The 13,900-nt window shown below is 32.7% G+C and overlaps 1 protein-coding gene across 1 annotated transcript; it reads right to left on the bottom strand.

Annotated features, from left to right (window-relative positions):
* Positions 1–6,696: 6,696 nt before the first annotated feature.
* On the bottom strand, positions 6,697–12,783 carry LOC147399793 (protein CNGC15b-like). The gene is given in 9 exon segments (XM_086445276.1): positions 6,697–7,648; positions 8,904–8,965; positions 8,968–9,139; positions 9,252–9,363; positions 9,452–9,744; positions 10,445–10,657; positions 10,849–11,404; positions 11,657–11,719; positions 12,507–12,783. Coding segments are annotated over 8 exon segments (2,133 nt in total). The 5' UTR covers positions 11,686–11,719; positions 12,507–12,783; the 3' UTR covers positions 6,697–6,952.
* Positions 12,784–13,900: the final 1,117 nt, after the last annotated feature.

Genomic DNA, 13,900 nt, shown 5'->3' with positions numbered 1-13,900 from the left:
GATTTATACAATCTAGAAGTTGGACATACAGTACATTTTGATTTCAATCGGCATTGACAACCTTATGGAAAGAATGTTGTTAAGCCATCTAATTTTTGTGGGATTTTAGCAAGAGACCCACACATTTTTAGATGGGATGTCATTTCTTGGAAACGTGTTGATAGAAATGCAAAAGAAAGGACTTGGTAAATGTGTAATCTTCAAAAATATATTAATCAATATTTTAAATTACAAATAAACCCTTTATATAAATGTGTGTTTGTACACACCACCTTCTAGTGAATATTAATAATTTGATTTATTTTATCTCACTTTTTTTTTTTTTTTTGAATATTATGAATACTTATCCTGAGATGACACAGTTAGTTTAGGATATTATCCCGAGATTGAAACATATAACCAGGTTGAGATATTAGTATGAGTCACGATATTCTGACTCAAAAATTTTCATTCTATCTATATTGAGTCTACATGGCAAGTGCATAGAATCATAGATCTTTTTCTTAGGAATACACAAGGGCAAAAGATCTACGATTCTATGCATTAGCCACGTCAACCAAGTAAAAATTTTCTGAGTCAAAAATTATCATTAGTTTATTAGAATTATTGTACTCAAAATAATACTTTTCTTTAATAAGCTTTGACATTTTTTTTTTCCTATTAAGACAGGGTAGCTACCGACAAAACTTAATAAATATTTAATAATGATCAAATTATCGATGCCATAGCCTTTATTGGTTTAATAATAAATATCTTCCAAATCGACTCAGCAGACACCCTTGTCCCCAGTCTTGTCTCTTATAAGCATGCAAGTGGCTTCCAAGATCTTTTAAACAAGTGGATTGTGGGGGCTAACACATGGAAAGTAGTATTTTTTGTTTGTTTGTTTGTTTGAATTTGTATTTTACAACGAATTGGGCAATATTTTGCCAAAAATAAAAATAAATCCATTATTTGTCAGTTTATTTTTTCCAAGGTTCTGTTAACATGCATGCATTAAATGTACCTCCAATTTTATTTTTATTTTACTACATAAAATGTCCTCAATAAAAAAAATTTCCTACTAAAACTACCCTCAAATACTTATTTCTATGGTGTATATAATGTATTTTAACCTATACCCTTAGGACACACATTAACAAATCATTTTTCTAACCTAAAATAAAATATTTTAATAAAAAAAAATGAGTGATAGCGAAAAAGATTTACCTTTTTCATCTTTCTCGTTGTCAATCATTTTTCTTTCTTTTCTAAAACTTTTTAATTTAATTAAAAAATAATGTAAACTACTAATTAAAAAAATTATTTTGATATAAAAATATGATTTGAAACAACTTTTTTCTTGGCGGAGGTAAAAGTCTCCTCCATTCTATAAATGACATTTTTTTTTACAGATTTATTTGTAACTTTATTACAAAAACTCCCTTACTCTATCAAGTTTATTATTTGAACAAACCTTACTTTATGAATGTAGTTAGCATGACAAATTTAATAAGATTTCAAATTGATAATCTAACATCGCAATCTTCTAGATTTTGTAGAAAAATTTAGATCCAAAAAAATAAATTTAAAAAATTATTTTTAAACTTGATCGAAAGTATTGAAAAGGATGGCTACCGAACAAATTCAAGGGGGTTTTTATAAGAAAAATGTGATAGATAAGTTTGCTTGATAAATCTCTCTTTATTATTTATTTATTTATTTTGAGATTGAGGTTGAAAAATCCTAAATTTATTCTCTTCCACTCTTAGTGAACTAATGGCTGGTGTGGCCAAAAAAAAAATTAATATTATTATAAAAAATAATTTTTGGGGGAGAAAATATTGTCTATCCCCCCCCCCCCCCCCCCAAACTGAAGTTTAATGCACAATAAATAAAATAAAATAAAAGAGAAATCCTTTCCTTACTATGATTTATTATTAAGCCGCATCGACCGTCAAAAAGACCTCGAGATTTAGTATTAATCTCAAATTCTTATCTTACACATCTCGAGGTTTTTTTTTGTGGTGGATGAGTCTTAGTAGTAAGGGGTTTTATTTATTTTTTCTTCACTGTTATAGTAAGGGTAGTCGGACTCAAAACAAAATCAATTATTGGATAAGACGTGAGTGCAACCACAGGTGGTTTACGGGTGGTTCACAATTCTTCAGAAATCGCTGTAGTTGAAACCATACAGCTGTGAACCATTAAGTTCCACGTGGTACACTTGCTGGCCCAATAACCTACTTACATTTGTCCATAGTAAAAAAGTCAAACTCATGTGATTTTGACTTTTACTTCCCACATCACTGTCATACGTACGTAAGAGGCTAAGACCGATGTTTAGCTGGCCAAAAGAGAACCTTTGTTCAAAATTATATATTTTATAAATGGGACGGACTATGGACACACCATTGAGTATTGACATTTTGCACCCACTTTGTTGCTCGCTATTCTTACCTACTCATTCTACCCACCGTCATTGTGGGTGTCTGCAGCAAATACTTATGTACTAATTTCACCCAACGATTTTTTTTTAAACTTAATAACAACCTAACAAATCTTTCAATAATTTTTGGTAAATACATATTAAATATTTTTCATATAGGATCCCGTGCAAATAATTGTTCAGTTTCTAACTACTGATCTAAGAACGATATATATATATATATATATATTTGGTATAAACATATTGAAAAATATGTTATGATGTGGTAGGTACATATCAAACAGTTCTTTATAAGAGGGTACAATGTGAAAAAATGGATTCGGTATGTACCTACCAAAATAGTGTTGATGAGTTCAATCCTGACTTACGAATATACTAAGAATTTTAAAAAAAGAAAAAAATCGAATGCAAATGATAAAGTTTAAATCGATTTTTAACATGTTTCATTTGCTAAATGGTAAAAAAAAATTCGAAAACAAAAGATGATGAAAATGAATGATAAAAACTCACCTCCATCTATCAAAATGTTTAATTATACCAAATAATGATAAAAATCAGATTTAAATACATATTATTGGATCATGATTAGAAAAATAAATTTTGTTATAGTTTAATGGTATTTTTGTAATATTTGCAAAACATTATTACATCGTAAGATTTTTTTTTTGTATTAACAAGTAAAATAGAAATGATTTATAAGAATAATTATGAAAAAAATGGTTTTGTAGGTTGCTTGTAGCATTGGAGTCTTGACTCTTGAACATTAATGGCATACCCTATATAAAATAAATTTATTTTTTTTGTAAAAGAATTAAAATAAATTTATTTATATTTTTTTTATTAAAAAAAGTATAAGATATAACTCAATCCTCTTTCCAATCTGATATGGTGAGTTTATATACCAAATCACATCAAAATAGTCCAGTTTACCCAACCAAGTTTTAAAGTGACTCGTAGAGGTTTAAATTACTATTTATTTAACTCATTAATTTGGCGGGCTATGTTAAGAAATGTGAAAATTTGCCCAAACTTGAGCTGTGACAATAAAAGGTTCAACAATTTGATGGTAAAGCGGAGGAGTACTTCAACGATATCATACACTAATCAAGTTAGAAAGAGTACGGCTGTCAATGGATCGGGTTCGGATTGGATCAGGATTGATTTGGTATCGATCCAATAAAGACTTGATTCGAAACTAATCCGATAAGTATCGGATTGGGTTTTTATCAGAACTTGATATTAAAATTCAAACCCAATTCATTAACAATCAAATCAGATCCAGATTGGGTCAAACCCGATTTTATATACAAAATCTAAATAAATTTCATACATCTCAACAAATATATAATATAATTTATGCACTTTTTAACATATTATCGGATCGAGACATGATTGATCCAGATCCAATCTAATAAGATATTGGATCGAGACCTTATCGGAATCCAAAACATCGATCCAGACCTGAAGTTATCAGAATGAATCAAATTTTGGGTCTCATCCGATTCATTGATAATCCTAAGAAAAAGTAGTATATCGATTGGAAACTTTAGCAAACTAATCAATTTTTTTTTTCTTTCTAAACTCAGTTAGTTACCGACAAAACTTATTTAAATATTTAATTGTGATCAAATAATCAGTGTTGGTTGGATATTCTCTCTTGGTTAAATAAAATAATATTTTCCAATTCAACTCAATAGATACCCTTTTCACCAATCTTGTCTTCTTCAAGTGTGCAAGTGGCTTCCATAAACTTTTTCCTCCATTTCAGTATATATTTTTTCTAAACTAGTGGGCTGTGGGCCTAACCCAAAGAAAGGAAAAGGAGTGACTGAGAATTTAATCATTTTTTTTCCATTTGTGGATAAGAATAATATAAGTGTCTTTGATCTTCTCTTAAATTCATCAAAATGCCCTTTTAAACCTTCACAAAGATATTTTATTTTCTCAAGTAAATATCAAACTTGTTTGGACAATAGTGGAAACTAAATTATTTATTTGAGTAAATGTGGTTAAACAGGTATTATAGAGGTGACTTACAGCTGACTCACCAACCATGATGACCTATTTTGTAAGTTTAAAAACATAGCTTGTGAAGTATGTGAAAGCTTAGAAAAAATAAGCCCATAAATATTGGGGCCCACTAACCTCTTATATGTTTGGCCCATCTTGTGACTTCAAATTAAATGAGAATGATTTGCTCCTTCTGGTTGTGTGTTCGAAATTGGATTGTTTCTTGACTTATCTATTGCATTAGGTCGGAATTGCATCCGTAAGGACAAGTCCTTTTGGTGTGGAGAAACCTTGTAATACAGAAAAAAATATTAAACACGTCAAAACAATTTATGTTTCAAGAATCAATATTTTAATTTGATTTTGACAAAAGTTATAATGTTTTGATCAAAATATTCAGAAAGCTAATGATTTTCTAACTCAATTTTTTTCACTCGGTCTAGACTTGGCTGATGTGGCAAGGGCACAGAACATGTTGATATTTTCCTTGTGTATCCCAAAGAAAATAATGTATGGTTCTGTGCCCTTGCCACATCAGCTGAGTGAAAAAGATCGAGTCGAGAACCCCAACTCTATTTGGAATATTTTTAGACATTTTGTGAATTGTAAAGCTTACTTATTTTCAAACATGTTAGAGGCTCTCTATTAAAAGAATGGTTGAGATGAAAGAATATTCCTAGGGATTTTCAAAAAAAATCACTAGGAATGTGTACTTGATCATCAGGGAATGGTAGGTTTTGATGTTGTGCATTAAGCCTTGTTTGTTGTAGAAAAGTCAAAATAATTTAGGTGGTGGTGGGGCTTTGGACAGGTGTGGAAATCTATTACAGTACCTTTGAAGTCGAATCGCACATGATTTTGATTTTGACTTTGACGGTGAGTTTTCCAGAAATCCAAAAGATTAATGTTGAGCTGGCATAATGACATGCCCTTTGACATTGGTCTTCTCTTATAGATTGATGATAAATGACTTAAATACCTTCATCTTTAACTTCTCATTAGAAAAAACGATCATCTTCGAACTCTTCAACTTTTATGGTAAATTATTTTTAATATGTTCAACCTCATCTTCAATCCATTGTTCTTGACTCACCTTACTTCTTAGTGGAAAACCTTTGAATTTTCTATCTAAAATTTCATTATTTTCTATTTATCCAAAAATCCTATCTTATTTTTGAGGTTTGAAATTATTTTTTCTTCATATGTTAATCTATTTTTAATAAAATCAGTAACTCAGATATTGGTAGGAATCAAACTCAAGTCTATGGTATCATAATTTATAGATTTTGTCAACTATACTAGTCGGTTTGATGATTGAAGTAGGAAGAATATTAAGATAATTAGTTTTGGATAGAAAAATCAAAGGGTTGAAGATGAATGCATTTGAGTATTTTTTTTCATCAATTTAGTAGAGTAGATTGAGGGTGGGATGTACGTCAACAGTTTGAAAACATGGGAGTATTCCAAATATTCACCAAAACGAGGAGGGGTATGTTTAAATTACCTTCAATTATTATTAGAAATGCTAAAGTCCAAGACCTAAGGGGGACTTTGCATTCTCCACCACATTCTTTTTTTAATGGTACTTTTGCCCATTTTATCTTATAGTGAAAAAGATAAGGGTATATTAGTCTTATTTACATAATAAATGACTGTCTTTTTACATAATAATTTCTAAGGGTATTTAGTATTTAGATTTAAATTCTTATTTGTAATAAATACTTTGATAATCAATGCAAACAAGTATTTATTATGTAAAATACCAACAGACCTCCTTATCTTTTACATTAAAAGACAAAATGTATACGGGTATTAGTAGGGGAAAAAATGTGGTGAAAAATGTTAATGTCCTTTGAGGTTTGGGACATTAGCATTTCCAGTATTTAAAACTATATTTATTTACTATTTTTTGAAAAAACATTAGATATAGTACATATAACTCCATGGATTTTCATTTTGACTCAGTGAGTTTTGGAGCAAATAACTAAACATTAGAAATCATCATGTTCATCAACCCTTGTTCCACATATTTGGGGTTTGTTAAACAAATCTTATTCCTTTTAGTTCAGTTTGTCTAGAATCACATTCTATTAGTTTAAACTAACTTCCTTACTTGGCAGTCTCATTTCAGTTTAAACAAGTTGATTCAACAACAACTTTACACACAACATTTTCAAACAGACCCTTTGTGCTCGAGGAATAATGTGATTTAAAAATTAAAAAAAAAATTCAGAGAATTTTTTCATTATGGTCGTAAAAAAAATTAATTTGAATTGCATGATCCAATCACTTTAATTCCTGTTTTGCTCCTCTGGCTAATAGCCTTTTTCGACAAATAATTTCCTTTTTTTTTTCTTGTATAACAATAAACAAATCAGGTGGAAATCTTTAAATTGAAAAAAGTAGCAGAGCAGTATACATCCAAGACATACAAACATACACCACCGACACCCACGCCTACACAATGGCATACCAAGTAAAGGAGAAGCCCCTTGAATTGACACTAATTTTCTCTCACTCCTCGATCCCAAAATTTGGCTCGGACGGCTTCTGTAATGAGCTTACGACTCCAGAAACCGATCCACTTGGCTTGCCTCCACCTCTCCTAGCACTTGCTGCGAGCCGTGCTGCATAAATAGCTATGCCTGACCCTGGTGGCACGGGCATGTCAACCAATTCCAATGCTGGCTCGGGTGACATCACCATTGGGCTCTCTCTAGCTTTGAGTTCGGCAGCATCCTTTCGTCTCTTAAACCGACGCCATGCAGCTTGTATGAAGCACGCTGCCCATGTGCGCCATTGGTGTGAGTAGAATCTAAACTTGTGCCTAAGTTGCTTGCTATGGAGTCTACGAAATTGGGACGATACAAACTTTAAATCCTCTGCTATGAGCGCAAATGATTCGACTTCGGAGATGGCCTTGACTGTACGAGTAGATGACGGGAGGATGAAACCAGGATGTGGGTCAAGAGCCCATGTCAGCAATTCCTCGCCACAAAAGTCACCAGGTCCAATACGGCATGAATTGAAAAATCCAGTACGACCACCATTAGTGGTGTATGAGTCAAGGTGGCCTCGAATGATAAAGAGCATCTCATTGACAGGGTCACCCTCGCGTACTAGGCATGTGCCCTGGGTGCATAGGGCGGGTTTCAGCCTCTCACATATCGCATCTAGCATTCGCTCATCCATCTGATCAAAGAGTGGGACCTGAGTATAAGAAAATACTATATCAGCAATGCTACATTGGAATACAATTAAATAGTTTCCATTAAAAAGTATCAACACCTTAAGACCATAATCACCAAGTCGGGGTTCGGGAATAAGTGGGCAAGAGGAAAAGCCGGAAAATTCGGTAAATCGAAAAAATCGGGGAAAAATCAAGCTAGGGTTAAGGCTGTGTAATTGTTCCTGGTTGGTGGTGTTCTCGTTTTATGTCATGAAATCTCATATTGATTTCATCCATGTATCCACAACAAATAACCACATGATCACACCATAATTAAGGTTTAATTTGTTAATCTATATATATATACGATTTATCAATTGGTTAAAAAAAAAATTATATATATATATATATATATATGGGTCCCATTCACCACCCTACGCTTTACCAAACGTGTCTTGTCCTACATGGGTTAGAAGTTTTGGAATAGGCTAATTTTTGGTGAGGATGATCTCTACGGTGAGGAGATCATCCTCACCAAAAATCAGCCCATTCCAAAACTTCTAACCCCATAAAAAATGATTTACAAAAAATGGACGGTCCACGATTTTTCAACTTGTAAACATGGGGCTAGAAATTTCGGAATAGGCTGATTTTTGGTGAGGAGGATCTTCTAATCGTAGAGATCATCCTCACCAAAAATCAGCCCATTCCAAAACTTCTAACCCATGTAGGACAAAACACGTTTGGTAAAGCGTCATAAGTCTGAGCTACGATTTATCAATTGGTTAAAAAAAAAATTTGTCATCCTCATTTACATTACTATTACCTTACATTTTATCGTAAAATGTTCACCATCATCAAGGTCATATTCTCCAACAGTGCACCAATGTCTTATTTCACTTCTTCTGATTTAATTGCAAAGTATGTGATTTAATCGTGAAGTTCGTAAAAGTCGTGTCTTATTGAAAAGATGCGATTAAATCATGATTAGATTGGTGAAGGAAAAAAGTCACGATTTAATAGCGACTTTTTCAATAAGTCGGAGACTTTTGTGACTATGCTTGAGATTGATACTTTTTTTTTTTGTGTGGCAATTTTCCTTTCTTTAGAATGCATAATTCCCATGTATGCATCACATTCTGACTCAAGAGTCAATCTTAATTTCGACAATTTTCATTTGTAGTTCTTGTATATAATTACTGCAAGTAATTTACTGAACAATTGTGGCGTCCCTTTATCGAGTCCCATTCTATATGAAATAAGAATAATAATTAGAAGACAAGAGACAGAGCTTACTCGTCGAACTAGATCAAGACATAGGTGGCGTTTGATGTCTCTACGTAAGTCCATTGGTAGGCCTTGAGAAGAGTTTCTTCATCCACTCCTCGGGTTGCAAGCCACTTATATTGATCATATCTTCTTACACATTGCTTCAATTCCTGCGGTAGTTGCCTGTGGTGCATCCATTGTTCGGTGTCAGTTCTCTTGATCCTCCACTCTTCCAAGCGTACTGTTGTAGATTGGAGATACGTCTGTTAATGAAATATTAAGAAAAGTAATTAGAATATTTAAGATCAGAATTGAACCCGTTACAGTTCAAAACTTGGTTTTGAGCCAAAAGACGGTAAAAACGGATAGACTTACTTGCATATTCCCAATGAGAAGTGCAAAAAGGACCAACCCAAGAATGGCAATGATGATAGCAAAGCTTATTTCCCCGACATAAGTGCTTGTCAATAGATTTTGTCCTAAACAACTGCAGAGGTACACCATTGAATTAAAAGCTTATAACAGGTGTGTGGTATTCGTTAAGGAGTATAAACTTGGGGTTACATAATATTTACCTCAAGTTCTTTAGGCCCCACCAAAGACAGTAGAAGTACTTGTTGAAGAACATCGAAGATGTAACTTTGGAAGTCAATGCATCAGCATATATACCGAATGTAAAGAAGCTCTTATTTGGATCACAAAGTTGTGTAACATTGCTTGATTTGAACCAGACATCTCGGCCAGAGTCACTCTTCTTACGGCAATCGAAGAATCCATAATTGCAAGATGCACTTTCCAAACTACAGACCTTTCTCCAACATGATTCTTGTCGCTCAATCGATAAGAGATACCAACAGGCCCCTAATACCTTATTACAAAGCAAAGTGAATGGGTTGTTGGTTATGTTTCAGATTTAATAGAAAACAGAAGCAAATAGGTTATAAAAAAAGTGGGGAAAAAAAATCTAAGCTGAGTATTTCATCAAAATACTATTTTTCATATCCAACTTGTTGAGCAGAAGCATAACAAGAGAAAAAAAAAATAAAGATGAAACGATCACACATAGAACACAAATTTACGTGGTTCAGCATATTGCCTACGTCCAAGGTGGAGAAGGAGAAAAATCCACTATCGACGATAAATATTACACTCTCTGATACTGTTAAAAACCCACATAATACCAAAAACATTAAAAACCCTGCCACGAAAATACATATATACCCAAAAAAAATCCCCTCTTGATACTGTTTTGCCTCTTGAAGTCCAAGCCCAATAAGAATACTAAACATCTCACAACACAACCATCAACTACCAACAAATCCACATAATACCAATGGGTATTTCGGAGAAATGAGAAGATGAGATACGAGAAATACACATATATCTTACAATTTTGCTCATATATATGTGCTCAGAGACGGTTCAAAATCAGATTTAATGTAAGCTGAAACTACCAATTACTCGAAAAATACATGTATATATTAAAGTTGTTGAATGGGTATAAGGCTTCCTAAGCCAACATGTAGATATATAAAAGATAATCGAAGAGAGAAGAAATTGGTACTTACATGGCTTGCCAACATATAGAGCATGAGGTTATAAGCAGCCCCGGCCCATGCTGTCTCTGTCACGACCCCCGTGGCCTTGACAATTTGCGATGAGAGTGGAAAGATAAGAAATAGCCTTGGGAGGTATTGGAAAATGATGCTGAACCGAAGTACGTTTTTAGTATTGGTCATTGTGAAACCCGTTAGATTTGGGATTACAGCCCAAATTAACATCTGCAATATGTAAAGAATAAATAAAAATAAAAACTCTTGAAGTTTTAATTGGATGGAAATCGATACATTCTCGAAACCCAAAATTAGCTATGGTAACTAGGATAAAAAATCAAGTTTACAACTCAATTAAAAATAGGTATTAGAATTGAAACAAAGATACTATGAACATAAAGGAAATGTTAGTATTATACCTGTGGAATGGGTAGTGCAGCTACGAAGTCGATCCAAAATCCCTTTCTAAGGTACCTTGAGGCAATCTTCGAAGGGTCTATAACAAGCTCTCCTCTCCCAAACACACGAGAGGAGGGAGCAACGTAAGCAGTTTGGAACCGAACGAAAATCTGAATCACATAAAACACATCGGCTATTGACCGTATACTTGTGAGGGCTACTTCAAGGGGTATCCCCAAATCTATACATGCCTCATCCTGAACTTCCGGCAAGTAAAAAAAAAGAGGATCCACAAAAAGAGAAATTAAACATGCAACTAAGAAAATTTTGTTCCATCGTCGTAAGATAGGTCCTCGAGGATCCAATATCTTCTTCTTTACTCTCTCATAGTCCTCAGAAAACACTCTTGATAGTACTTTAGCTTTCAAGGACCTGCCTACTTGACTGGGTCTCTTGTTCCCGGACTTCTTGGAGCCTGACTCTGGCATCTTTGTACCATCGATCTTGTACAAGAGTTTAATAACATTATCTCCTTTATTTGTTGTGAACTTCTCAACTTCAAGATCCTCTTCAAACCTGAAAATTTATGCAAAACATAGATTCAAAAACAGATTATTGTCCTAGACCTTAAGGCCATATTTGGTTATAAATATAATCTAATCCCCTCCCACCAAAAAAAAAAAAAAAGAAAAAGACTACCCATTTAGTACTAATTACTTTAAGTTCAGATTAACCAAGATTATATAGATGAAAATCAATTGAACTCAAGATTAATCGTAAATTTCATTGAAATCTATGGAATATTACGGAAAAAATAGAAATCCGGACCTTACAGATCTTGAATTATCATAAGCCATTGCACCCACTGCGGTTTCAATTAGTGGCTTTGATCTGCAATAAAAGAAGGCCACAGATTCATAAATATCAGGGCATAGATCACCATTTCAAGTTCTCAGCCACAAGAGCTTAAATATCTCAATAACACTTTTATCTCAGGAACCATGTGAAAAAAAAATATACTATCAAGTTGAAGAAGCTACTTCTCCTTTTGGATCAAAAGTGCAGGTCAAACATGTGATCAAGGCATATCTATAACTACAAAAAGAGATTCTCCTCGGGTTTTCTTTTGAATTTCCAAATTCCTTTTATCTTTTTTTTTTTTTTTTTTTTTCAAATTTAAAATTAAAATTTCCCCATTTATCAAAAAATTTAGATAATTGATACCCAAATTACCAAATCACTAAAAAAACATTCTGCTAAAAGATGAACAAAAACATTAGTTGATTCAATTGGAACTTTTTCTCACTAAGAATTTCAAGTCTACAGATTAAATAGGAAAAATGTGGTCACTTGAATTGATCCAATCAAGCATAAAATGGAGAAATTTTTGAAATTTTGAAAAAAAAAAAATCTACTTTGACATTGAACAAGGAAATTAAACAAGATAAAAAGAAGTCAACAAACTGTATGCAAAAGGGTTGTGTTCTAACTTATAACTTCTAACTAAAATCTCAACTTGAAGTAAAAAAGAAATTAAAAAAAGAACCAATTTTTCTTATTGTAATTAGATAAAGAGAGATTAAGAACCTATTATTAATACCCACAAAACCACACAATGAGAAACAAATATGTATAACTACTTTGAATAATTCAGAGAGCAAGAAATACAAGAACTTACAAACATTTTTCCACTTTTGCCGACGAATATCGATCACAACTCTCTCTCTCTCTCTCTCTCTCTCTCTCTCTCTCTTACAGTGAAAATTTCAGAATTTTGATCAATACCCAGTTTTGTATTAAAAAAAATTGAAATAAATAAAGAATTTGATTAAGTGAAAGATCAAAGTATATGGTTAGAAGTTAGAATCTCTCTCTTTCTCTCTCTCTTCTCTCCCCATAACTGAAATATATGGAGAGAAAAAGGGAGAGATGGAGCTCTCTGTCTCTCCAGACAAGAGAGAAGGACCAAATGGGGAAGATACGTTTTTAACAAAAATAAAATAAAAAAACCCACGAAGAGAGTTGACTACTATGGATACTCATAGTCCATAATATTTGAACACGTGTCAAAGCGTTTACTTTATTTTCTTCTTATTTGGGTTTTACTTTGCCTTGCTTGCATCCTCTCCCTTCATCTTTACCTTTCGGTGTCTTTTACTTTTGTTGTGGGACACAAATGTTAAAGAACCCCTTGGGGTAAGTCTTTGACCATAGTCTTCTATTAGTATCAGTTAAAATGACCGAAATACCCCCCCCCCCCCCCCCCCCTTAATTTTATTTAAAATATCAATCATCCTCTGTACTTGATATATTTGGCAAAGTCATCTAAGGTTAAAATTTTATTTATTTTCCACTCATTATTTCAAGATGAAGAAAAGAAAATCATCAGTTCATCCTCGTCAATCCCAAAGTCTTATTTCAAAGATTTGTGGTCAACTAAACGATTAATGTCAATCCCTTATTCATATTTTTCTTAGAGTCATCCTATTGTTGAAAGGGTGTTTGTATCTATTATTATTATTCTCATTCTCAATCACGTTCAATTATTTACTTCTTTTGTGTCTAGAATGAATTGAATATTTCACCAACTTGTGTGAAGAACAAGTGGTGGTCTTTTCATGGTAATCCAAAGTTGAAAATCAAATATTTTTGGAAAAATAATCTAGAGAATTTTAGGGGAAAAAATTAAAGATTAAAACTTACCATAGTCTATGAGTATTGATACGTATACTAACAATTAAAAAAGAAAAAAAAAAGTATAAGGGGAAAATGTTGAACTATATTCGTTGGACACCATGTTCAACACCGACTTGATGTGGTGGTGCATAAAGAACCATATATCTCTTCATGTGTATCTCGAGGAAAGAATTTATAGTTAATTGTGGAGTATCATGTCAACACCTATCTTCACCTACTAATTACTAATTACTAATCATTAATCTTGATCAAGGACTATGTCATCGGTATTCAAGTTATATCTTAATTACCCTAGTTTTTATTAATAAAAAATCTAAAACAACATTAGCCTATAGTAAGGGTGCAACTTGGTCTGGTTAAAATCGAGAATCAAAC

The sequence above is a fragment of the Akebia trifoliata genome, chromosome 6 (assembly GCF_017979445.1).
Source record: "Akebia trifoliata isolate Shusen 1 chromosome 6, ASM1797944v1, whole genome shotgun sequence".
Lineage (NCBI taxonomy): Eukaryota > Viridiplantae > Streptophyta > Magnoliopsida > Ranunculales > Lardizabalaceae > Akebia > Akebia trifoliata.
Note: the sequence above shows the minus strand (reverse complement) of the source record. Positions and strands in the feature narration are given on the sequence as shown.